The sequence below is a fragment of the Buteo buteo genome, chromosome 6 (genome assembly GCF_964188355.1).
Source record: "Buteo buteo chromosome 6, bButBut1.hap1.1, whole genome shotgun sequence".
NCBI classification, from domain to species: Eukaryota; Metazoa; Chordata; class Aves; order Accipitriformes; family Accipitridae; genus Buteo; species Buteo buteo.
The window spans coordinates 10,532,273-10,556,773 of record NC_134176.1 but is presented as its reverse complement, the minus strand read 5'-3'; the positions used below and the strand labels follow the sequence as shown (position 1 = coordinate 10,556,773).

Genomic DNA, 24,501 nt, shown 5'->3' with positions numbered 1-24,501 from the left:
TAACAGGTTATCTCTTTACATTTCATTGTTGAGCTCAGATCTTCCAAAACACAAGAATTACTTTTTGTCATTTAAAAGCATATTTCTTAATATTTTCCTCCATACCACTGCTTTAAAAAACTTGATATTTTTTTTTATAACCTGTAGCTTTTACTTTCTTAATGTTGGGTTTCAGCATCTATCCATATTTTGAAAGAAATGTCAGTTGCCATTTTCCTGTATATTACATGCAATCAAATGGGCAAATGAGTAAATGAAGAGTAAATAAAACTCTGGAAGAACATGTGTTTTATTATTAATTTTTGTAAGTGACTATTCTTTCTCAAAGTTTTCATGTAACAACTCCACTCATTCAGCCGACACTCTCTGTTATTTGCAAATTACTGGTGACAGTCTTAGTTCTCCTTTCCAGTAGATGCCCTCATTCTAGGCACTTCTACATCATTCAGACCTCATATCAAATCCATGAAGATTTATAATCATTTTGGAAATTGGAAGGCCTGTAGCACCAGAGCAGACAAGCAGTCAGATTTCCCAACCTTATCAATAGGAGAAACAGTTACATCATGACAGAACAGCAACAAACATTAAGCTTGTGGAGAAAACTGGGCCTTTAATTTTTAAAACTCTTTTGGTTCAAGTCAACTCGTGACCTTCATTTACTCACCTCTTCCCAAGTTTGTGTGTTGTCTCATCGTTCTCTTTTGAAGCCGTTCGTGAAAAATCAGTTTCTTGAGGAAAACACCATCTCCCATTCTCAGGTCTGGTAGATGGTTGTGTAAGGTATGAATTGCTCCATAACGTGGTGGTGGTGTAGGAAGATCGTCCCTTGACAGGGAGATTCTGTGGAGTTGCAAAGACTACACGTGCTTCCAACTTTATATATGCCTTCCATCTTGGACACCTAGAGAAGCAGTAGCTGTTTGTGAGTGGGCAGGCAGGAAGAGCTTCCATTCAAAAGAAATGACCATGCACAGAAGATGCCCAAAAAGGATGGGCTTGCGTAGGCAGGTCAGAGACAGGACTCTGTGAGTGGTAGTTCAATCCTGTTTTGTTCCCCGAAAGCTTCAGTTCTTTTCTAGCTTCTGCCACTGCTCCCGCATTGCTCTGCCCCAGTCCTGGCTTGACCCCGTGGTATCGTTCTGCTTTGTAATTCTACATGGTCCTGCTGAAATCCGTCAGCCCCTTAATTGTCCTGTCTGAGCCCTTTTTACAATACTACAGTGTCTGAAGAAACCATAAGGTGGAGAAATTAGTGACCTAAGATATGAATGTATAAAGAAAAAAAGATGATCATGTCAAATCATCTGCTAAGAGTTTAGAGTGGTGGTATGAGACCATTAATCTTCAGGTGTTTCTTTCTGTTGCAGGGTGGGAATAACGCAGGCCATACTGTGGTTGTCGATGGGAAAGAATATGATTTTCACCTATTTCCTAGTGGCATCATTAATCCAAAGGCAATTTCTTTTATTGGTAAGACAATTTTGGAACTTATTAAATAAAATAACATTACGTGATGTGTAGCTGCAACCATATTTTATAGTAGCAAGCAAAGAAGAATATATAGGTAACAGTCAGATTTGCTTTAGCTTCAGCTGTTTGACTTATTTCACTGTTGCTTTAACATGAAGGGTTATTCTACTTTCAGTGTCAGTTTAGTTTCTGCTACTAGAAAACTGAAAGTAAGAACCTCCTCTTTCTATCACATTGCTCTTTCTTATGCTTTATGGTACAAGTTTGGATCCCACCCTCTACTTGTACACTCCTTTTATACTTCCAGAAATATATATATGCTATTCTTTGAGGCCACAAAACCTGGCACTTAGGCTAAATAAATAATATAATTTATCTCTGGCATGTCTTTATTGACTTTTCAGAAATAGACCCTAAGATACAGGGCTCCGCTTGGAAGGTTACCATCCAGTCTCCTTTTTGTTCACATTACCAGCTGTTTAAGGTGATGTTGTATTTCACTGTAAAGATATTCAAAGTAGATGGCATCACTAAAAAGTTTGCATTGCTTACTGGACATTAAACTCATATTTAAGTGACAGGCAAATTTAAGACTTTTACTTGTCCAAAATGATGATTCTTTCTGACAGAAAAAATGTATACAGAATGTGCAAGACATGAGTGTAAGTTTTAGTGAGTCATGGAGTTTCAGTTTTGTTTCATTTGATAATTTCTGAATGGATGATTGAAATACATGAAACATTTTTTTCTCTCTGCAAAATATGGTGTATCGTTTTGCTTTCTGATTTACTCACTTGCCAGTTAGTAAAGACTATAACTTAACTTATCCTAAAACTAGGCTGAGACAGGCTCTTGCATGCACTTCTGATGTTCTCAAGAAGGAAGCAGCAGCTGTTTCCAGCCCACTACATCACTAATCCTCCACGCCTCGTCAGTAATGCTCTGTATTGCTTGTGGATTCTATATTGTAGCTCAAAAGCAGGGAGAAGGCATTGCTAATGTATTTCAGCACTAGTCTGAACTGAGTTTAAAACAAATACGTGAATATTGAAGAAAATTTAAATATTGTCACACAGGCTTGTCAGTGTTGTAAGGCCATGGACTTCTTTGAGCTTTTACCAGTGAACAATCGAGGCTGAAGTCGTGGTACAAAGTCCACCACAAACAAAGACAAGAATCCGCTTACCTCAGCTGGCTTCAGAGCAGGCCCAGCATTCACATCTAAAACAAGCAAGCTCTTTGTTTTTCTGATTTTAGCAGGCTTGTAGCTGCTTACCCAAAATGAGGATTTATCCAAAAAGTTCTCGAGATTACTTTGTGAGAAATGTGAGAAGATTAGTCTTACTTTTGAAATAAAATTTCAGACAGCAAGTGTTTGCATGCCTTACATCCTAAGAAGGCGTATTTTATTTCTAGCTTTAAAATAAATCATTTATGTTCCCGAAGGTAATGGAGTGGTTATACATTTACCAGGCCTGTTTGAAGAAGCTGAAAAGAATGAAAAGAAAGGTTTGTATCGAATAATTTTTAACTTTTCCTTATATTGGCAGCCAGGTTGAAGGGGTTTTTAAGCCTTTGTTTTTGACTATAAATATTCAGTGCAATAACATTCTAGATTTTAAATAATGGCGAAGACAGTATTTAAAATGTTGAATTGTGTTGTAGTTTTCAGACAGATTTTCAAAAGCAAACTTTTCCTGGGTTTTCAGGGAGTTTTATGGCATAAGATGCCACATTAGATAGAAAATAAAATCCTAAGGTGTGTGGCAAAGCTGCCTTTGACCTCAAACTGAGATGATTTAATCCAGAGTTTCTGTGTCCCTATTTCTGTGCCCAAGTATAAACTCAGTTGGCTCTGCTCTCAGCGAGGCTTTGGACCAGATGACCTTCTAAGGTCCCTTACTTCTTAAATTCTTTTATGATTCTATATATATAAATTCTTTATTTTCTGAGGCACAAATGGAGTTCAAGTGATTTATTGTAGAGTGAGTTAAACAAGAATCTTTCCTTAAAATAAGAAGTGTGTGTAAGCCACAGCATTCTGGGCTAGGAAGAAGTGGTGAGTATCTTTGTCCGTATCAAAATGAGAAAGCTGAAAAAGTAAAAAATGAGAAAAGTTTATTAACAAAAATATTGCTGTTATTTGATATTCACTTATGGTTTACCCATTTTGTCTACAGTCTTCTTAACAAGAAGCTATATAAACTAGAAGAAAGACATAGAAAAACTAAAAGCAAATCTCAAAGTTTGACCGATCAGCACAACTGAAATCCTGCTTTCCTTTATATCTTCTGACAGGTTTAAAAGACTGGGAGAAAAGACTGATTATATCAGATAGAGCACATATAGGTAAGTGATGATTGAAGGGGAAAAAAAATCGAAATGACTGCTTAGCTCATGGTACTAAACTACCTTATTACTCCACTGAGCAGTGGAGTATTTGAGCAGTCATGTATTTGATCTAGTACAGCTTCTTTATATGTTGTGTATCTGAAGCATAATAATGGTATTTGTATCCACTAAAGAGTGATGTTTTACATGTTTTCACAATGTTTAAGGAATACTCGCTCTGTTTTCACATGAGGAGGCCTGTGCACTATCAGTTATAACAAAGGAACTTTGTCTTGAAATTATAGATGTCTCTGATTTAAAGAATGTTTTTCTCCTTTGGTCTCGCGCTATGTCCATTTGTTTTTCCATTGCAGTGTTTGACTTTCACCAGGCAGTAGATGGGCTCCAGGAAGTGCAACGTCAAGCACAAGAAGGAAAAAAGTAAGTATTTTCAGCACCTTCATTTCATTAATAATTATGCAAATTTGAAAAAGTGTAATTTTGGAAAACAGAAATGCAATGTATCTCTAATGAGCCTTGCTGGTGTTACTAGTTCTGTGACTCTTCTGCTCCTACTTATGTTAGTGAACAAACTCTGAGGTATTACTGAAAAGGCAGGGTATGAATTCCTGCCTATTTCTGTTTTCCAGTTCTCTGCAACATACAGAGACATTTTGAAATACCTACCAAATCCCCCAAACTCATTTCCATTAAAATGATGCTTCCAATCCAGTTTAATATCAGATTAGTGATGCTCTTTTGAATCAGGTCTGAAGTGTTGATACAGTTAGGTTCCACACTTGTAATCGTTTATTGCGTATTCACTTATATTTCATGGAGATATTCGTTTCTATTTTAATTTTAATCTTAGACTTTAGCACAGTATATAACTATTCATACCTTGTTACTTTGGCTTCTGAAAGAACAAAGGTTTATGTGAACACACTGTGTTTTTCTCTCTGTTAGTCTATTAGGTTTTGATCCCATTGGACAATTTCAGCCAAACTTAACATACAAATAGAGATCTCAGAATTTCTAAAATGCATATGAAAATAGGCATGCAGGTAGGGAAACAGTTTCATTTTTATCCTCATCAGGGTAAAGACTGCAACAGTTCATAGGGAGAGAGGTGGTATGAATAATGCCAAAGCCATAGGAAACCAGTTTGATCACTCACAGAACTGGTTGTTGTTTACAACTATAGACAGTGCTGCTGTGAAAATGTGAAAATTACATGTTTCCTATTGTTTATGGTAAGGGATATAGTAGTACCACAGGATAGCATAGTAACCATTATTACTGTATAATATATGTATATATGCACATTGTTTCAACTAAGCTTGTGTCAGCCAGACCCAAGGCTTAATGCTTTACTGCACAGCATGAATATTACCAATACTTATGCAAATCCACTGAACCATGAAAGTTGCTATATATTTATATTATAGAACTTTAGTCATTTTTTTATGTCTCAGACCTCCTGCCCAGTATATGGTGTATTGAAGAGCTTTAATAAAATTACTTAGCATAAGGCATATTTTTGCTTATATTTATATGTGTTTGGGGGGTTTATTTTTATTAGTATTGGCACAACAAAGAAGGGGATTGGACCAACATATTCTTCCAAAGCTGCACGAACAGGCCTTCGAATTTGTGACCTCCTTTCTGACTTTGATGAATTTTCTTCCAGGTACAACTATTTCCATTTCTAAATATTATGTTAGAGAGCAATACATTTTGGCTGACAGATTTGCTTTTAAGGAGACGTTTTTAAATATGTGTCTGAATTTTGTATATAAATTGTCTAGAAGGAGAAGAAAACTGGAAAGAATGTGTGTGTATATTTCCTGCACCTCACAGAGTTTCTCATAATTTAAAATGTAATTTTGTACATTGGGAAATGCACTGGTTGGGGTATCAAAGTTCTGGGTGTTTTCTCCCTGTAGCTCTCAGTATATACTGTGTATAACATAAACTGAGTTCTTGCCAAAGGTTCTATCAACATTAAGTATGTTCTTCTTAGATACGATTTCAATACTTTACAGATTTAAAAATCTGGCCCAACAATACAAGTCAATGTTTCCCACATTGGAAATAGATGTAGAAGGACAATTGAAAAAGCTAAAGGTAAGGATTTAACAGTTGTACTTTTTGTTCAGTTTCAGGGAAAGTATAGAAGAAAACAGTAATATTTAATTAAAAAAAGTAAAAATGAAGTGTACCAGAACTACTACTTATTAAACTAATTAATTAATTTAAATGAAAAATGCATATCTTCATTATTATAAAACTTTTCAATAAGCAGTAGCTATGCTTCTTAATAGAATGTTCTCTTCTTGTGGGCATTAAAATAAATTTTGTGGATGATTTAATTCTTCTGTAACATTTTTGACATAAAATAACTGTTGTATTAAAGTAGCCAAGAGGGCACAGGGTGACACTTGCAGTTAGCAGTCTCCAGCCATAACTGATCTAGTCTGTCTGAGAGACTTCCATGCTTACTGAAGAATTGTTTGTGGAAGCTGTGTTTCAAGATGCTGGTATTACAAGAAAAATGTATTTTCATAAATAAATTCAGAAGAGCTGCTGGTAAAACATGTTCTTCGATGAATATGTAAGAAAAGAGGATGCTAAAAAAATATCTTACCTTTCCCACGTTTTGTCTGGTACTTGTTCAGAGCTGACACGCTACCTTTAAAGATATTTTTTAATGTTTGTGGGTAGTGATTTTTTTTTTTTTCTTTTGGAGCTTGCGCTATTTCTAAGTCCCACTCTCAGTCTGTCTAGACTATAGACACACTATAGAGAGACTATCAACAAAATGAGGTAGGTATACAACATCTCTGTGAATAGAAATGGTACAGAAATTGTGGCATTCTAATGCCATAACAAGTCATGTTTTCTTACGTGAATCAATCATTGATTTGTCTTCAATAGAATATAAGCTAATGGTTGTATTTTTCAGGTAAAACACAGCTATTGAGGCTGGCGTGTTAGGGTTATCTGTATGTTTCATGTTTCAAAAGTGAGCAGTGTTCCCTACTTCCAGCTGTTGTCTGGGGAAGCTGACATTTCTACTCAAATTTGCAGGGATATGCTGAAAAAATAAGGCCCATGGTTCGAGATGGTGTGTATTTTATGTATGAAGCTCTTCATGGCTCCCCAAAGAAGATCCTTGTTGAAGGAGCCAATGCAGCATTACTTGATATTGACTTTGGTAAGTTAAATTTTAAACTCAATTTAACTCCTAAGAGATTACTTTTATTTTGATTTGTGTTTATATCAGCTTTTCAAACATCAGAAAAATAGAGAAACAAAATAGTCTTTCCTTTAATAGGAACAGATCTCCCAAAAGTAAAGCACAGTAAGCCGGAGATTGTATCATTAACAGGATTAAGTGCTTAGGGTTTAAATATTGATTTTTACTGAAGTTTATTCCAGTGGAGTTGCAGTTTCACTGCAGATATTCTTGTCTTTATTACTTCTAAATGTGTGTGCACATTGCCATACATTCCAGGCACCCATTGCAGTGCTGCTGAGGTAATTCCTCTGCAGTGGAGGGAGGATTAAACTGGTACAGATAACCTGTAAGTCTAGCCTCCTCAGTTGATCTCTTCTCTGCCCTCTTACCAAAGGTTAATTAAACCACTTAGGTCTCCATGAAGATGAAATGAAGAACTGAAGAGATTCTTTAATCCAGAGTCACAGTGTAGAGTTCATGAATAACCTTTTAAGACTTAGAAAATTTGGTGCAGATACTCAGAGCTACTTGTGTGGAGGACTGGCAATGTCAGACCGTGACCTTTACACCACGCTCTCCGTGGATGTAGTGGTAATACTTTCTGTGATACACAGGACAGTGAAAAAACATTTACACAGCAGCAGCATCCTAGAATAGATCCAGTGCTTAATGGAAGTAGTATTGAGATGCTTTTAAATTTCTCCCTTGTGGGCAATTCTCAGTGAAAGTTTCAAAGGATGAATGCAGAAAAGCTTACGCATTGGAACAGACAGCACATACTTGATATCTCCTTAAGTATAAGAAAGTAGGATATTTTCTTATTTGTCTGTCTGAACTTCTTGCTCACTAATAATATGCTTATACAAATTGCCAGGGTAAGTCAGCTATTTGAGTGGAAAAAATCCTTCATTTTGAGGGGTTTCTGTGTAGCTTTAGCAATCTAAATACATAGTATTCACTACAGGAGGAAGCAATTTGGGGAAGAACAGCTTAATTTGTTCTCTTAAAAACAAAATGGGGATATGTAGTAAGAAGAATTTGCCCTGCTCTTTGGCTGCTGTTTCAGTTTAGCTTTAAAGCCAAAAATACAGGTGAAAATCTCCTTTCAACTCATAAAGGAAAATTAGTCTTTGTTTCTTATCATTGCTGAAACAGGGTTGTGCTGTTGTTTTTCTGACAGGCACCTATCCTTTCGTGACTTCATCGAACTGCACCGTAGGTGGTGTATGCACTGGACTTGGTGTTCCTCCCCAGCATGTCGGTGATGTGTACGGTGTGGTGAAGGCGTATACTACTCGGGTGGGAATTGGAGCCTTCCCCACTGAGCAGATTAATGTAGGTTTAATGTTACAAAATACAATATATACAGTTGCCAAAAAACAATGTCAATGGAATGGGGTAAGGGTATACAAATGATAAATAAGCACCTTAATAATAATGCCAAGCAATTGCACTCATGAAGAGAGAAGTACATTATAAACTTAAGGTATTTTTCTTCAGAGGAGAGAAACACAAGTGTGATGATGTTATATCATGGTGACCACACTTCTGTTGTAATGAATGATGTGAAAATAGATTTCATTGTTTTATGTAATAACATTAGGTGCGTTTCAGTGGCGAGAGTTTGTTGTAGGCTGGAACTGTCAGTGCATCACAGGAAAACTTAAACTACAAGACACAACTTCTGTACTTAACAGCCTGTGTTCTGTGTGATTTATAGAATAAATGTGGTGTGCGCATCAGCCAGTCATGCACAAATTGATCAATAAAAAGAAAGGGAGAGATTCTGATTCTTTTAAATTGTCTGTTTTATTTTCATTATCAAGAAACTAGAAAACTCAGGGTATTGATTATGAGCTATGCACACAGCAATCTCTAGGTCAGTGATCCAGGTCTAATTTAAGGATTTATTCACTAAAATCCTTTTTCTAATGGCTCAAATGAATTGGTGATATCCTTTAGTTATATGAATCATGAGCGTAAAGTTTCTTTCTTCTTCATTTTTAATGCATTATAAATGCTGCCTGCCTGAAGGGAACACTTGGCAGTCTCATTCTGTGGTAGAACCTAGGAGCCCTAGGCATGGTCAAGGAGTCTGTTGACCTCGACATTGTACAAGCATTGATCTTGTCCCAGCCATTTACAGTCTTGGCCCCCCAAAACAATAGATGCCAAAAGACCAGGTGAAGAAAGTAAACACAAACAAAATTAAAACCAGGGCTGAATTGTCAAGGAAATCTTCCTGTCAGATGAAGAAGGAAGAAAAGTGTCTCCTTGGAACATGAAATAGTCATATTAAATAAGTATTTTGGAAATACTAGTGATTGAAATACAAAAATCTTGTACATATGAGGGGCTTTATTCTCTGCCTTAGTCCCCTCCTAATGAAACTTAATTATTTTTTTCTTTTTTTCCTACAAAAAGGCCTTGGAATTGAACAACTATATTTTTTTTGCTATTCGTCTATATTTGTTTATATTTGTTTTCCTGCTATTTTTCAGTGAAATACCATGAGCATTCTTTTCTGTCTTCTTTTAGGAAATTGGAGATCTTTTACAGTCCCGTGGCCATGAATGGGGAGTAACTACAGGCAGAAAGAGACGTTGTGGCTGGTTAGATCTTGTCATTTTGAAATATGCTCATATGATCAACGGATTCACTGCGTAAGCATCACAGATTTTGCGCTACATTTGGAAGTGATAATTTTGTGCTTCGCAGAATAAATATGTAGGTAACATTAATATAAGTCCAGTAAAGTGTTACATTTTAAGCAATAAAATAATTCACAATGGGCAACTGAGAATTGTCTTAATGCTAATAATAATCTAATTCCTTTGACTTTTTTTTTTCAAATCAAGTGATTTTACAACATCATAGCAGTGATTTTTTTCATACATGTTTTCACTTTGCTTACATCAGATGGCAAATATAGATTGGACCAATGTATCAGTTTTTTAAGAGTTTGCTCTAGAGTTCTTGGTGCAGTGCTTTCATACTGACTTACGTCGCGATCTAAAACCTGCTGGCTTTGAGCTTTGGTTGGCTCTAGTGGATCATACTTGTAGCACCAATTCTGCATCATTTGGAACCACTGCCTCTTTAAGTGAATTAAGTGGGATGACACAGAGTGCACAGCAACTGGCACAGCTTTCATTCCAGTCCCTACAGGTTCATTTATTTACAAAGATGTGGTCTATTATTATGTTATAAAGTCTGCTTTTAATGGGCTGAGTTTTATTTTCTTTGGGACTGAGTGACTTACTTGGTTGATAAATTATTTTATAATTAAAAAAATATACTAAATTGACATTTTAAAGGAAAAGTGACTGTCTAAAGAAACTGTTCAAGACCATAATACCATCAAGCTAGCTTATGTCTAATGCTAAAATGCTAGTAACTATCACAAGCCATTAATTTATACTAATTGCCAATCTGTATTTTCAGAAGAAGTTGCAAAAGTTTCATTACAGTTTTGTTCATGTAAAGTGTAGACTTACTCATGCATTCAGGCAAACTTGTTCATATATGCAAACACATGATCTCAGGCATTTTAATATCTTACAAACTGAGACTTAATATTGTTTATGCTACTAATGTTACAAAGGAACAATGATCTTTGTTCATTAATTTATCAGAAGGTTTTTCAAATATTTTTTTTACTTGGATTTATATTTTGCTTTAACTTACGTAGCTCTAGTTTATGTGGAAATAGTATTAGGAAGGCATTATGTTTCCTTCCATTTCAGTTGTATACAATTACTGCACTTCTATCAACAAAACTATGTCATTTCTGGTAACTGTGACAGTTAAAAACACATGGGGAGATAAAAACTTCAAAAAAGTTGAAGAACTGGCTCCGTGCTGCTTCTTTCCCAAAAGGCCTTTTCATTTAATCATTGCATTCATCATATACTTACTGAGCACATATAGCATGGACTATTATGTACATACCTAAATGTATGTCTAAATCCTTAGCTACTCATATTTTTACCAGCAAGGTCTGGCATATTGTTTCTAGAGAATTTTACTAGTTTTAAAATGCAGTTTTATCCTGATACTACAGTGTCTTTTTGAGGTTCCATTTTTGTGTTCCAGTGTGTTCATTCACAAGAAGAAAAAGGTTCGAAGAAAAAGGTTCATTAAACTGACAACCCTGGTAGCACAGCCTGGGCACTGAAAGTCAGGCTGGGGTCCTTTTTACTGAACTGTATACGTGATTTTAGTAGCTAGATTATGCTTGTGAAGTCTGTTTTAAAAGTGTAATTTAGTAAATAAGTCTGTCTTACAGTTGTTGTGAATCAGTAGGAGTAGCAGAAACAATTGCTAGTAGTGATGTAAAGTGACATGCCATCATACACACCCAAACCAAGTCCAGTAAGGCTCACTTTACATACTCAGCTTGCATTTTCATGTGCTGAACTGAACACTGTGCACCTGTATGAGCAGCCAAGCATTTGGAAATGTGTCTTAGTAACTCAGTCATGTATTCATCTGAGAGGTGTGAATTCAATTAACAATGTTTATAGTTTAATATATTTGTGTATTTCTGCTTGCTGGGTTGCCTGAGCTGGATTTGTGAATACAAAACTAGAAAGAAAAAGGACAAGACAGGTGGAAAGTATTAAAGAGGAGATTCATCATGTATGTAACTCTGATGTTTTTCTGTACAGTTTGGCATTAACAAAACTGGATATTCTTGATGTCCTTGATGAGATTAAAATTGGTGTTGCTTACAAATTGGGTGGAAAAAGAATTCCATATTTTCCAGGTATGTTGTTAAATATCTATGTTCATTTTCCTCTTTCTGTTAAGTCATGCCTGTTGGGAAAGACTGTTTGCTTTTTAAAATCAGGCTTGATTTCTTTTTTGCTAGACCTTCTATAGAAATTTGCAGAACTGTGATACCAGTGTAAAGACTACTGTATCAGTATGTTAGCATTTTCTAGTCACCTTGCGTCTGTATGTATGATGACAAGAAGTTCAGAGCAAATAAAATCTTGTGTTAGGGCCTCTGTGTCTTGTCCCAGTAGATATTTTTTTTATTGACAACACAAGGGGTCTGAAAGTCAGCAAGAGTCAAGTCAGTGTGTATCTTTGGCAATAGCCTTTAATGAAGTAAAGTAAAAATAAAATCAGTGCTTAAGCTGTGAAAAAATGAGATGGATACAAGCAGAATAAAGCTGCTTATCGGCTACCATCACGCAACTGTAATTAAGAGCAACAACATTGTGGTTAATAAAAATATACATTGCCTCCTGAATATGCTTCATGTTAAAACTTTCAAGATGTAATAATATGTAATTTTGATACATTAAGGATGTTTGCAAGATACCTGTAACAGTCTATGCCAAGATGAGGGGGTTGTTCTGTTGAGATGGGGGATTCTGGAGGCACAGGGAGGGCTGGCAGCAGCCACCAGCTTTCCCACCACTGATGGTAGTTTCTGGCTGTGGACAGTAGCACAGTGAGAATTCCAGTGGGGAAAGGCTTGAAGGCATCTAAGTTTTTAGCAAGCCTGATTCAACCCTGTTCCATGAAAGTAAAAATTTTTGAGGAAGTCGTGCCTTGTCTACAGGAGGACTTCTATTTTATTATGTGCAAATCTGAATCAAAAAGTGCAACTACTTTAAACTTCAAATAATTTGTTTCCTTAAAAAAACTTCAGTAGTCTTCTGACAACATAGAGTGCATCCTAAGGTTTTGACAAGAGGAAACTGGATTACTAGATCCTCTTGAATCAGAGTTATCTTCCTAAGTAACAGAAATTAATCTAAATTAAGAATAAATTAATTAACCAACCAGTAGAAATACTGGGGGGCGGGGGTGGGTTATTTATCAGATTTTAAATGTTGTCAAAAGACTTTGTTGGTCAAGAACAATAGGTGTGTTCTTTTAAGGTGGAGCAGCTAAAATCAACTGTGATAAAAATTGTTCTCCCACAGCTAATCAGGAGATACTACAGAAGGTGGAAGTAGAGTATGAAACAATGCCTGGGTGGAAGACTGACACAACTGGTGCACGAAAATGGGAGGACCTCCCACCCAAGGCCCAGAATTACATTCGCTGTGTGGAGAACCATGTTGGAGTGCCAGGTAAATCTTTCTGTAGATGTACATATGAGGATGCCACAGCAGACAGGAGCAACTCTGTAAAAGTGCTCAGTTCGTTAGTCAGGGAGTGGCTTGATTTGGGCAAGAGGCAATGGAGGTACCTGTGGTTGGGCTGATGATGGTAAAGGTTGTCAAGAAGCAGCAAAGGGTGGTGTTCTGCGGGCAGGTCTGCAGTGTTGCAGAGAGCTCCAAGCTGCTGCTGACAAGGACTTAACCAGAGAAAAGATAAATGTGTATTCTTCTTGGCAAACTACTGCTTTCTGTCAGTGAAAACTCAGGGATCTCTCACATCACCGTGCTTCAGTGCATAGTTAGTCTAATGTCCTCCCTTTACTAATCTCTTCCTTTCACTTTACTTCCTGCACTGCATCCCTGTTTGGATATAGACTTCTCTTTTTTTTTTCTGTCTATCTCTTCCATACTTATCCATATAAGGAGATGGGTTACATAATGGATACAAGATTGTTTAGCCCAATTCTGCCTCTTTGGAAAAATGAGAATCTTAACATGATCAAGCCATCCCATTTTTTTTCAAATCTAATTGCTAGAGCTCTAGAGGTGCCAAGAGCTAGGTGTGGCATGAATGGTGGAGTTTGAAAGGCAATTTCCACAGTAGCAAACGTGGAAAGATGGCATGTGTGCTTTTGTTTTCCATAAAGCACCTCAAAGGTCACATCTGGGGAGTGTAAGCTAGTTGCAGCTGTGGCAATTCCAGTATTAAGTTTGTGGGTTAGGAAGCATCTGATAGCAGACCCTGAAACTCAGTAGGTGGTCTGTGTGTGGTCACGGACACAGATGTGGGCAACGGGATATGTAAATAAAGCTTCCCTTACTTTATTTCTCTGGTTCTTGGTGTGAAGGCAGGGTGCCTTGGTGGGTTTGATGGCTATAGGAGACCTACCTACAGTCGGTTCTATAGTATGCATGGGCAATAAAAACTGTAGTTGAACAATTCTAGTATGCTATTTGGGGTGGCTACTCACACTGGATAATGTTTTTAATTGCAGCCTTATATTTAACAATATTATAGCATGTGTGCATCACTATCCCCTGGTCCACATCAAGAAAACTTCACAGTCTGGCAGAGCTCTCACTTCCTCTCCACAGGGAGTTAGCTAGACATCCTATCACTCAAGACAATGACAGTTAAACCTGCAACAAACATACTCGACCTTCTGTTAGGCCTTCCATCGGCAATGCTTTGTGTTTATGGTATAATTATTTCATGCTTTCAAACTTCAGTATATTGCACTTCTAGTGTGGTAATGCAGCAGGTGTAAAGTGATTTTTGACAGTAAAACTTCCTAGCATTGTGTTTCAGGACAAGGTTGGCCAGTTCATAGTGAAGCGTGATGAATGGTGAAAATTATTCAAATTCATTGATTGTAATATTTACTCTCAGTAATTGTTCTAATAGATGTGTTTTCCTCCGTAGTTAAATGGGTCGGAGTTGGAAAATCAAGAGAGTCGATGATCCAGCTATTCTAAACAAATGAAGAACTTCAGTGATGAGAAGCACAATTTAGCGTTCATCTGTTCTTTACTGCTTCCTCTTTAAATGGAGATGCTATTTAAAACCAACATGTTCTTCTAGGAATTGAATAGAAAGAAAATATATATTCTGTATTGTAACATTTTATTTATCTTTAAGTTCTCAGTAAATTCAGTGTAAAATCTCCTTGGTGGCCATCATCAAAGAAAAATCAAAAAAATATTCTTAACAAAATAAGGAAAAATATTTTGTAAATTTGAGCCATGTTACTATTTAAAAGTATTTTACATCCATACAGAGTTATTTCTTCTTGCTGAAACCAGTATTAAGCCTTTTCCGGTAGTTACTGGGTAACTTTAGAATTGTGAAGCTTGGATTTGCTCTTCAACTTCAAATGCTACAAAGTTTATGTATTGGGTTGGCAGTAATAAGACAGATACCATGTACTTAAATTGGTTGGATTATATAGATTTTCAGTTTCTAAAATACGGTGAAGTTAGGTAGGTGTTTTTGACTGCACAAAGCAAAGCAAACACAACTATCTTTAATTTTTATATAATGATTTTCTAATAGCCCACTAAAATGAATGGGGAGCATCTAAAATATTTTTGTCACAGAGCCTATTCTAGTAACTAACATCTGTAGAGGGGCCAAACTGGAGAAAGTTCAAATATCCTGTGTACTAGCAGACAATCCCTGTGGAGACTGTCAGATGTGCAGTCTTTATTTTATGCAGTAGGGAAGGAGTGAGCGAAGGTGGAAGGAAGAGAGTCCTCAGGGTACGAAACACACGGGGAGAGCGGAGCCGAGACAGCACGCTGTGTTTTCTCAGTGAACCTGAGACATTTCTTCCTGCTCATGCAGTGATTGTAATTTCCAAAGTTTTACTGTAGATATCTGTTGAGGAACTGGGACTTGCAGCTCTGTAAGGCACAGTTGCTTCCACAGCTCTAGGTTTCCAAGAATAAATCAATGCATGACTTAACGATGACTGCTGCAGTATTTACACTCCTCACACATTTTGACCTTCCTCAGCAAAATGTAATGCCTATTTATAGAAGGGGATGACATGTGGCAGCCAGGTTTAGGACATGTAGAAGCTGTGGAGAGGTCCCAGAATCTTTAAGAAAACACTTGGATTTCTTTGTGGATCTTCTCATTTATAATGGCTATACTTCAGGAGCTCTCAAAAAAAGACCTACCTCTTGTAGAGGAAAAACAATACAGTAGAAACGGAGTTATTCCCTAACTGCGGAATTTTCTGAGTAAACGTTCCTTTTCTATTGATGTCTCAGAAAGCTTAACAATATTTTTGTATCGTTCCCGGGGGCTGTGGAAATGGCATCAAAACCCCAGTAATACCATTATCTAGTGTGTGAAAATATTCCTTTTCTGAGATGATAACTCCAAGGATGTAAACCCATGAGGATCTTTGCATCAGAGATAGGTTTTTCTTTTTCCCCATCTGGAGTATTCTGTGTCATACTCATCCCCTTTGTCTTTTCTCACTCAATATTAAATAACAGTTCAAACCCATTTGTGTCAAGAAGCAATTACAAAAGTACCGATACAAGCACAAAACAAGCACTAAATTTAACTGTTTACGGATGTATTGCTGCTTGTAAGGCAGAATTCTTACACCCTCCAGCTGCAGTGCAGTCTCTTCATACCCCAGTTCATCACAGACTGTGGCTTTATGCCACAAGCAAATACCCTTTATCTCTTGAAAAAAAAAAAAAAAAGACCCCAAAGCTGTGAATCCTTAATTCAGCTACACTTCCTTTGTCGATCTTTGACAAGTTCTTTAATCTCCCTGCTACTGTTTTTGCAATCTGTAAAATGGCAATTAGGCATACATCCTCACCTCTTTTACACTGTTTTGGAGGTCCATGGGTCCTGCAGCCTTGCTCTGACATTGATGAAGAAGCTCTCCCTATAGTATTTATGGGTATTCTAATGAAAGAGCAATGAGATTTCTGACCTTATTTAATGTTTGCAAGCCATTTCGGAAAGGTGCTTGGTAAGTGCTAATTATTACAAGCACCGTGAAATGTGCCTCATTTATATGACGTAATTTAAGAATAAAGATGCTTGTAGGTACAGTAATTAAGTTTTGTTTTCCCATGGCTTAACCTTGTGACATTTGCCTACTGGATGATCTAGACCTGTTCCTCTTCTTGGCCCCATATTCATCAGTGCATTTGTGCTAGGAGGTTGCCGCTATATTTAAGCTTTGGTTGATTTACAGGCAAAGTCCACAATGACTAACAAGCCACTCCATGTACTGAATAACTGAATTTAATGATCAGCTCTAAATGAAGTATTTGGCATATTGAAAAAATTAGGGTTTATAGCTTAATTTTCACAGGATTACTTTCTCTTGTTCACCTAATCTTTTTATTTTCCGTTAAGTAATTTTTCCATTAAGTCTCCGTTAAATCCACATTGCCTGTCTTTGCATTCAAGGATTCATCAAAAACCCAGTGATGTTGTCAATGGGCATGATGTAATAGGCAATTATCCCCTGACTTACACTGGTACCGTAAAAATAATATCATGCATTTGATTTCATTTCATAGCATGGATTTTTTAAATGAAAGTTCTACTCCTATTGAATTTCATATGTGTTGTCACTGAGTTAAATGTGAATAAGTTCAGGCTTTTATCAAAAAGCTCTTTAAACTACTGAGTGACACAATACTTAATAAGAACATTTTTATGTAAATTTTCTTTCATTTTGGCTGTTTCCCATGTGTATTATTTTGTATTGTTTGGAATTTCATTTTAATAACAATCACTGTGATGAATTTGATTTCTTTTTTCTCCCCAGCCAAATGCAATAATAATGACTAAAACTGGTTGATGCATCATCCTGTTAGATAGCTGGATGGAAGAATAAGGGTGAACGTCTACCAAAATGGCATAATTTGTGGTAAAGATTATAGTTTTCTAAAAGTAGCAATTACTGATTCACTCATGCACATTAATGTATTTGATGTATTTTCTCACATTTACCCTTACAATATGGCCTTCATAGTCAGGTGTATGCTTCCTAACACATGCAGTATAGAATTTTGAAGCTTTTTTAATTTTTAATTTGGCTATATATGGTCTTACAGTTCTGGCATAATGCACTTTATAAAAGGAAAGAAAATTAAGCATTTCCATAGTAATGTGCAAACTATACTTAACACCTTATGCAGATTTTTTCAGATGAATTTTGGATCCACACCTGTTTATTTTGTCCTGAAAGACATATTAAAACCAATTTAAAGTAACAGTGCTTGGTCTCTGTTTCTCTCTTCTTTTTAACACCATACAAACACTTCATACAAAAATCTGTTTCAATATTTCATAGATTTTAAACAATAACTAGCAGCATCACTGAATGAATAGGTATTTTCTTTTAATCTACAGATTTTCAGTGTTTGGCCTTTTTTTAACATATTCCACAAACTTTTGTCACACTTTCACATTTACAAACTGAGCAGGGATCCATGTTTACCACCGGGGATTTATGGTTAGTCATCTTTAATTAGCTCACCTGAGTGAACAATCGTTTTATGAAGAAAAAAAGCACTTTCTAATTGATGTAAAAATGTTCTTGCCATACCAGCTGGCTCAGATCAACTGATGTGAACTCTGTATAGCTCTTTATCAACAGAACTGTGCTAGAAAGGAAAGATAGATACTGGCTCAGATAAGTAATCATCACCTCTAAAAGAAGAGTGGGCTTCAGACAAGTACTGTTAGGGCTTTCAGAAGCCTTTGTAGAAATCACTCTCTTTCTCATCCATTTTAGAAGGAGCCTGGAACAACAGGTGAGTGACCTGTTCAGTAAATGACAGCAGATTAATACACAATTCAGGGCAATGGCTGAGAGCTGTATGAGAACTGGTCTGCTAATTAACTAGTGTTTCTTCATTTCCTTGCCATGAGTTATATATATAAATTCACGTAGAATGGTCTTTGGTAGCCAAATATCTTAAGCAGTTTCATCTAACTCCACATGATGCTGGCAATGCCCAAGACCAAAAAATACGAAAACCAAAACTGAGGGAGTCTCTCTTTGCTGAAATTACCCACCAGGAAAACACTCTGGTTTGTTACTGGTCTGTCTCTTGTCTGTCACCTAGAGAGCTGAGTCTTATGACTGGGAGGAAGGAAAGAAGATAGGCAGCCTGGTAAAAATGGGAACAATGTGACCATCTTGCCTTTGGGGAGTTGCAATTAATAGATGACTTTCCGCCCCTACCCTCTGCTAGTAAGTAATACTTTACATGGGGTCAAGCTGTAGCCCGCTCCTTACTCCTCGTGAAAGTGGCGCAGCTTCCTCTACAGTAACATTTCATATCCACCAGAGAGCTGGTTTCAAGAGCTGGATGTGTGCAAGAAGTACGAGCTGACATCACCCTTTTAACTAGCCATCAGGCAAGAAAGAAAATCCAGCTCCAACCATCTTATCTTTACAAGAAGTCCCTGTTTGTGGTATAGGCACTCTATCAGGGGAGTAGCCTGTGGATTTGTTGGCTACTAATTTAAGTGAGTTTGTTAGTGGTGGTATCGTCTCTTTATTAGATCCATGTTGCCAATGAAAAAGAAGGTGCCTGAGGCTTAGAGCCTGCTCGCCTATCACAGTGCTACATGGGATTCATAGTGTGTGAGAAGCGGTATTGTACAGCCTGCTTCAGAGAGGTAGGAGACTGGGTTCTTTCCTTCCCAAATCACACGTTGTCCTGGTTTCGGCGAGGACAGAGTTAGTTTTCTTCCTCATAGCTGGTACAGTACAATATTTTGGATTTAGTATGAGAATACTGTTGATAACACACTGATGTTTTAGTTGTTGCTAAGTAGTGCTTACCCTAAGGCAAGGATTTTTCAGTTTCCCATGCTTTGCCAGCAAGGAGGTGCACAAGAACCTGGGAGGGAGCATGGCCAGGACAGCTGACCTGAACTAGCCAAAGGGATATTCCATACCATAGGACGTCATGCTCAGTGTATCAACTGGGTGGAGTTGGCCGGGAGGGGCAGATCGCTGCTCGGGCATCTGTCTGTGGGCAGTGAGCAATTGCATTGTGCATCACTTGTCTTTTCTTGGGTTTTATTTCTCTCTCTTTTTGTTATCTTCCTTTTCATTACAGTACTTATTGTTATTATATTTCAATTATTAAACTATTCGTATCTCAACCCATGAGTTTTAGGTTTTTTTCCGATTCTCTTCCCAGTGGAGGAGGAGGAGTGAGTGAGCAAGTGACTGTGTGGTGCTTAGTTGCTGGCTGGGGTTAAACCACGACACAGGTCCATCACAAAGGAGCTTTGGTAAGGAACACCTTTTACTCTCAGATGGGCCTGGCTGAACCTTTACATATTGCTCAAATTTAAAGTAAAAAATTATCTATGTAGATGTCAGCCATAGAGTGAGGCATTAAAGAAGTAAAGTAAATAAGGGTTTCAAGATTTTGCCTTTTAATCTCTTATATACTTACAGGAAATTAGTTGTTCTAAAATACCTTCATGTGTTATTAATATCTGTATATTTCTGGAGTAGAGACTGCATTAAATATTTGCCCATCAGCCCTGTGAGACTGACTGTAAGAAAAAAAACAACCAAAAAACAGGAAAGAAGATCTTCTATGAGTACATACGCTTTATAGCCTCCTTTAATGTAGAAAATTTTGGCCAGCAGCTGCATTTGCAGTGGTTGCAAACAGTACAAATTCTAACACTATCTACAAAAATGTCTTTGGCAAGGAAATGTCTTTGTCAGGAAAAAAATAACACTCGTGTATTTGAATGTTTTCGCAATCCTGAGATAATGTACTCTTCCTTTGACAGGCGTTACCTTTTACGAGTTAAGTACATACACCAGAGTTTACATTACAGGCCTGTAAATAGTGCCTCAAACAACAGCGTTGGGTTTCAGGAGATACCTTTACAGTGCTTGGTAAGTGGCGGAGCACTTCAGACACTTTAGGTGGCTGCTGAAGTCCTTAAAATACCCTGGGCAGAAGCACGGGAGACATGTTTTCTTAAGGACTGCAGAATACAGTCAACTATATGTGCCCTTACAGCAGAGGTGGCAGTATCCATCTTCATTTTCCCCTATATGAGACAAAACTTCCAGTGCTATCTGGGCCTAATTCTTCAAATGCGTGGAAACGGTGTTTGCCGCTGAGGTTTGTGGAGCCCGTCTGGCCTGTAAATGGAGATGGTCCCATGCAAGGGGTGCTGGAGTCAATCTTTGGTGAGTCTGACAAAATTACAAACTTGGTAAATACAGTGTATTACCAGTCACTATTATAAAAAGGTGTTTCATGGTGTTCTTTGCTTCTGAAGAGAAAACTCCCAGTTACAAACCTATTGTATTTAGACTTATGTTTCCACTGAAGTTCTTAAAATTGTGCAGCACTCTGCCATGAATGGAAACCTGTCCTTTGAGTTCTGAATTGCGGAGTGGCTGACAACAAATGGCAAAGACCTTGATAAGCTTGAGGGCTGGGCAACGGAAAGCTCATGAAGCTCAGGAAGAAGCGCAGGGTTCCCCATGTCTCAGTACAGACTGGGAAGCACCTGGCTGAGGAGCAGCTCTGCTAAAAAGGACCTGAGGTTTACAGCAGGTGCCAGGGTGAATATGAGCCAGTGATGGACTTGCATCTTGAATAAAGCAGATGGCCTACTGGGCTGTACCAGGAGGATAATGACCAGGAGATGGAGGGAAGGTGTTTCCCATTACTCATATTGGTGAGTAGTACCACTGATTCATGCTAAATACCCGCTGGCATCCATTGTAATGGCATGGTTTGTGTCCTTAGTAAATGGGTGAAAAAGAAAAGGAGAATTGGGGAGATGATGTGACATGGTTGTTTCAAGAATCTGCCGTGCTACAGGTAAGACTAGCTATGGCCCCAGTGCACAGTCACGTGTACGTCAATACTACAGTTAAAACTTTACTGCTTAGTTAGCATCCTATAGCATCAAAAATAGGCAATGCAGTTCAAATTTTGAAATTTGCATTTTGTACTCCAATTTTCTTCTGCTTCAGTTGTTCCAGCCACTGAGGCTGTGCCCTTGTGATGGCTTCATCCTGCTCTGCAACAACTGTTATCACTGTTGCACACTTCGGTTTGCACTACGAAGTAGTGCACCCAGTATGGAAAATGGGTTCCTTTCAGATGAGACTGAACAAGAGATGCTTTCCAGCAGTGCCCCCGCTATGCTCCAGATGCTAATCAGAGTTCAGCCCATGGGACCAGACAAGAGCTGGTCAGAAGCAACCCTCCACCTACAGTGTGGATATTGGCTCCTGACCACCAACTACTTTGCGTATTTATTCCTGTAGTGCTGCACTGCTTGCTAATATAGACACACCTTTTGAACATCAGCCATTCCATCTTCCCTTATCCAGTTCTTTGTTCACTTTATACTAATCCCTAACTAATTATTCCCTGTATGGTTCTATATCAAATGCTTAATGCAGTCTAAATAGATTATAACCACTGCATTTCCTTTGTCCATAAAATCAGCTGTTACCCAAGCTACTCAGGAGTCATCTATTTTTAAGTCCATCTCGCATTTTATCCCATTTTGCATTTACCTCTATGTTCTTAGTGAGCCTTTCCTTGAAAACATTGCTGAAGTCTTGCAAACTACTGAGTCTAGACTATTAACCCTCTGTTTGTCAGCATAATTTTTTCACTGCGTCCTTTAAAAGTATTACATTTTCAGTTCTCCGATAATACAATACCGCTCTCAACTTGAAAGGTTATTAGAAGCATTTCTTCCAGCCCTGCAATTGCATAGTCATTCTTTCAGAATTCAGGAATGCAGTTTGTACCTGTATCAATGGGGCCATAATCATGTCTATGTGAGATAGATTAAGTAAAGTTTGAAGACACTTGAGTAAGTTCACAGAAGGTTTGCCTTGCCATTCTCAAACAGCATTAAGTTTCTAACTGTAGCTTCTAAAGAAGAAAAGGTAACTAAGTTATCTGGAAAAGGTAACTAAGACATCAGACCCATTTCCTGAGGATTTGGTCCGCTGATTTTAAGTATATACATTCTGCAGAAAAAACCAAGAATATACCTTCAGTGATCTCCACTTGTCTACACTGGGTACTGAAATAAATAGGGGGCTGGACAAAGAAGCATCTCCAACCTTGCCAGAAGAACTGAAGTTGGAATAAAACAGCAGCAAGCTCATGTGCTGGGTGCTGAACTTGGCCAAAAGAATGATGGGTGTCTGGGATGAATACTGAAGGGCTGTGAATTCTGAAGAGCTAGGAGGAATGTCAGGCTACTCCCCTCCATTATTTAGTCAGTTTTCAATGCCAGTATTACAGTTTTATATTTGCACCAGTTTCAGTGGTGAGATATTTGTATATATAGGTAGTCCTTCCTAGAGTTTAGGTTGTGATAAAAAATCAATATTAGAATCAGGTAATACTGAACACCTTCACCATCAATCTGGAGATCTTCCAAATCTTGCAGACAGGAAAGAAGAAGAAAAGAAGATACAAATGTGTCACACCAATATCTTTTCTGAAATTCTCATGCAGAAAAAAAAAAAAAAAAGGAAAAAAGATGAATGCATATACATGGCAGGAACGTACTGAGCATAAATATATAGAATAAGTTATAATGCGTTTTAATATACATGAAAAAGAGGTCAAGTGGAAGAAATAAAAGATGTTAGCTAGTTAAGGTATTACAAATGGGTAAGACATTTTGTCTGTTAGAGATTGATTTGCACCAGACTACGTAATTAAAATGCCAAAGCTGGTACTGATGGAAGTCTGAGCCCTATGCAGAATGTATTGATGATTTCTACCCAGAGGAAACATGCCCAGCAGCACAAAAAAGTCTCATTCGCTTAATTGGCACCCTGGATGGTAGGCCTAGGACTGAACATTTTGAGGAAAATTTTGAGGAAGATTTTGCCCAGCCCTTTCCATGCCATGGGAGGGAGAGGATGTTTTGTACTGTGTGGGGCTAGTGAAAGGGCAGAGGTACCTGTAGCCTCTCCCAAGTCAATCCATATTGAATAGTGGAACAGCACCATTTGGACACACATTTAAAGAATTCTTAGGACAACCACCTAGTATTAAATGAAAAACATTGTCTCCTGCAGAGAAAGAAACCAGAACACCGTGGCACCACGTTAGGTCAGGAATGGCAGTAATCACTGTCAGAGCTCAGTTTTCTTTTTTCTTGATAGATTAAAATAATTAGGAAAGAGGCAAAATAAAAGGAAATTGTGTGCAACAGAAATGAAGGCACACAACTGGAAAGGCCAGGAACAACAACCATGAAAAAAAAACCTGGAGAAAGCAGCCTCTTAGTAAACCCGGCACATTGCTGTCAGCAGAACAGTAACAGCCTTGCAACAGCAAAACCAATTTATAGTCTTGAGAGTGCCCTCTAGTGTAAGTGGGACCTTCGACCTGGGCAGAACTGGTCTATCTCGTGGCTGGCAGAATAGTAACATGCTATGAAATTTAACCACACCATGCTAATTTAAGAACCAGTACTGTCTGCCGTGCCAAGATGGCAGAACCTTGGCTTATCAGCAGCATACTTCAGGAGCCAGCCCTTAATCCTGCACATTACTGGTCTATAAAATGTTTTTTGATGCGCGAACCAACTCATCAAGATGAGGGCACGAACTCCGTTGCTAACAAGTCATAGTAAAACGACGTGCACTTGTGAACACGCAATGTCTGAACTGGGTGTAGTGCTTTGATCCGAGTTGTAAACATGGTGTCTGCTAAGGCTGATGTGCTATAGTACTATAGGAAAAGAAAAGGGTACAAAAGAAAGGAGTCAGCCCCGAGCCATTCTAGTAAAAGCAGGTTTAT

The 24,501-nt window shown here is 37.7% G+C and overlaps 1 protein-coding gene across 1 annotated transcript in view; it reads left to right on the top strand.

The window, feature by feature from the left end:
- ADSS1 (adenylosuccinate synthase 1) overlaps positions 1-17,927 on the top strand; it is a 31,273-nt gene extending 13,346 nt beyond the window's left edge. Inside the window, exons 2-13 of the mRNA XM_075029709.1 lie at positions 1,371-1,473; positions 2,920-2,982; positions 3,772-3,822; positions 4,179-4,245; positions 5,387-5,494; positions 5,850-5,931; positions 6,895-7,021; positions 8,226-8,380; positions 9,584-9,708; positions 11,716-11,813; positions 12,988-13,137; positions 14,591-17,927. Of these exons, the coding sequence (XP_074885810.1) occupies positions 1,371-1,473; positions 2,920-2,982; positions 3,772-3,822; positions 4,179-4,245; positions 5,387-5,494; positions 5,850-5,931; positions 6,895-7,021; positions 8,226-8,380; positions 9,584-9,708; positions 11,716-11,813; positions 12,988-13,137; positions 14,591-14,643 (1,182 nt within the window). The 3' untranslated portion in view covers positions 14,644-17,927. The remainder of the gene's footprint in view (positions 1-1,370; positions 1,474-2,919; positions 2,983-3,771; positions 3,823-4,178; positions 4,246-5,386; positions 5,495-5,849; positions 5,932-6,894; positions 7,022-8,225; positions 8,381-9,583; positions 9,709-11,715; positions 11,814-12,987; positions 13,138-14,590) is intronic.
- Positions 17,928-24,501: the final 6,574 nt, after the last annotated feature.